This window comes from Galeopterus variegatus, unplaced genomic scaffold (assembly GCF_000696425.1).
Source record: "Galeopterus variegatus unplaced genomic scaffold, G_variegatus-3.0.2 Scaffold52417, whole genome shotgun sequence".
NCBI classification, from domain to species: domain Eukaryota; kingdom Metazoa; phylum Chordata; class Mammalia; order Dermoptera; family Cynocephalidae; genus Galeopterus; species Galeopterus variegatus.
This window is the reverse complement of record NW_007778528.1, coordinates 2,829-3,268: the sequence shown is the minus strand read 5'-3', so window position 1 is coordinate 3,268 and position 440 is coordinate 2,829. Positions and strand designations below refer to the sequence as shown.

General features: G+C 56.6%; 1 protein-coding gene across 1 annotated transcript in view; it reads right to left on the bottom strand.

Moving 5' to 3' along the window:
* Positions 1-195: 195 nt before the first annotated feature.
* The window catches only part of LOC103584381 (ral guanine nucleotide dissociation stimulator-like), a gene marked incomplete at both ends in the record, with an annotated part of 2,819 nt that continues 2,574 nt past the window's right edge, over positions 196-440 (bottom strand). Inside the window, one exon of the mRNA XM_008565409.1 lies at positions 196-342. Within this exon, the coding sequence (XP_008563631.1) occupies positions 196-342 (147 nt within the window). The remainder of the gene's footprint in view (positions 343-440) is intronic.

Sequence of the window (440 nt, the reverse complement as noted above, 5' to 3'; positions counted from 1 at the left end):
CCTGCTGGGGGTGGTTCTATCTCTGTCCAGAGGGGAATTGAGGCCTCATGGTTAAGAAACTGTCCTGATCACTTAGCTTATAATGCTGGAGCTGGGATTTGGACCAGAACATTGGTTCTAGACCAGGGAAAGGTAGGTCTGGGCAGAAGATGCTGGAAGGAAGGTCCCCTGCCTTGACAAGCCAGGCCCACTCACTGCATCCATCAGTGTAAACTGCTCTGCCACTAGGTCAGGAGGGAACTCCAGGAGGCGAGGCTTCCCCTCACTCAGCCCGTCGTCCACAGCCACAGGCGAAGGCCAGGGAGGCTCTGATGAGATAACTGGTACTCGAGCTGACTCCAACTGTACAGTGTGTGATAGAGAAGGTGCTGGTGCTGGCGCTGGAGCTGGTGCTGGCACTGGCAGTGGAGCTGGTGCTGGAGCTGGCTCTAGCTCTGGAG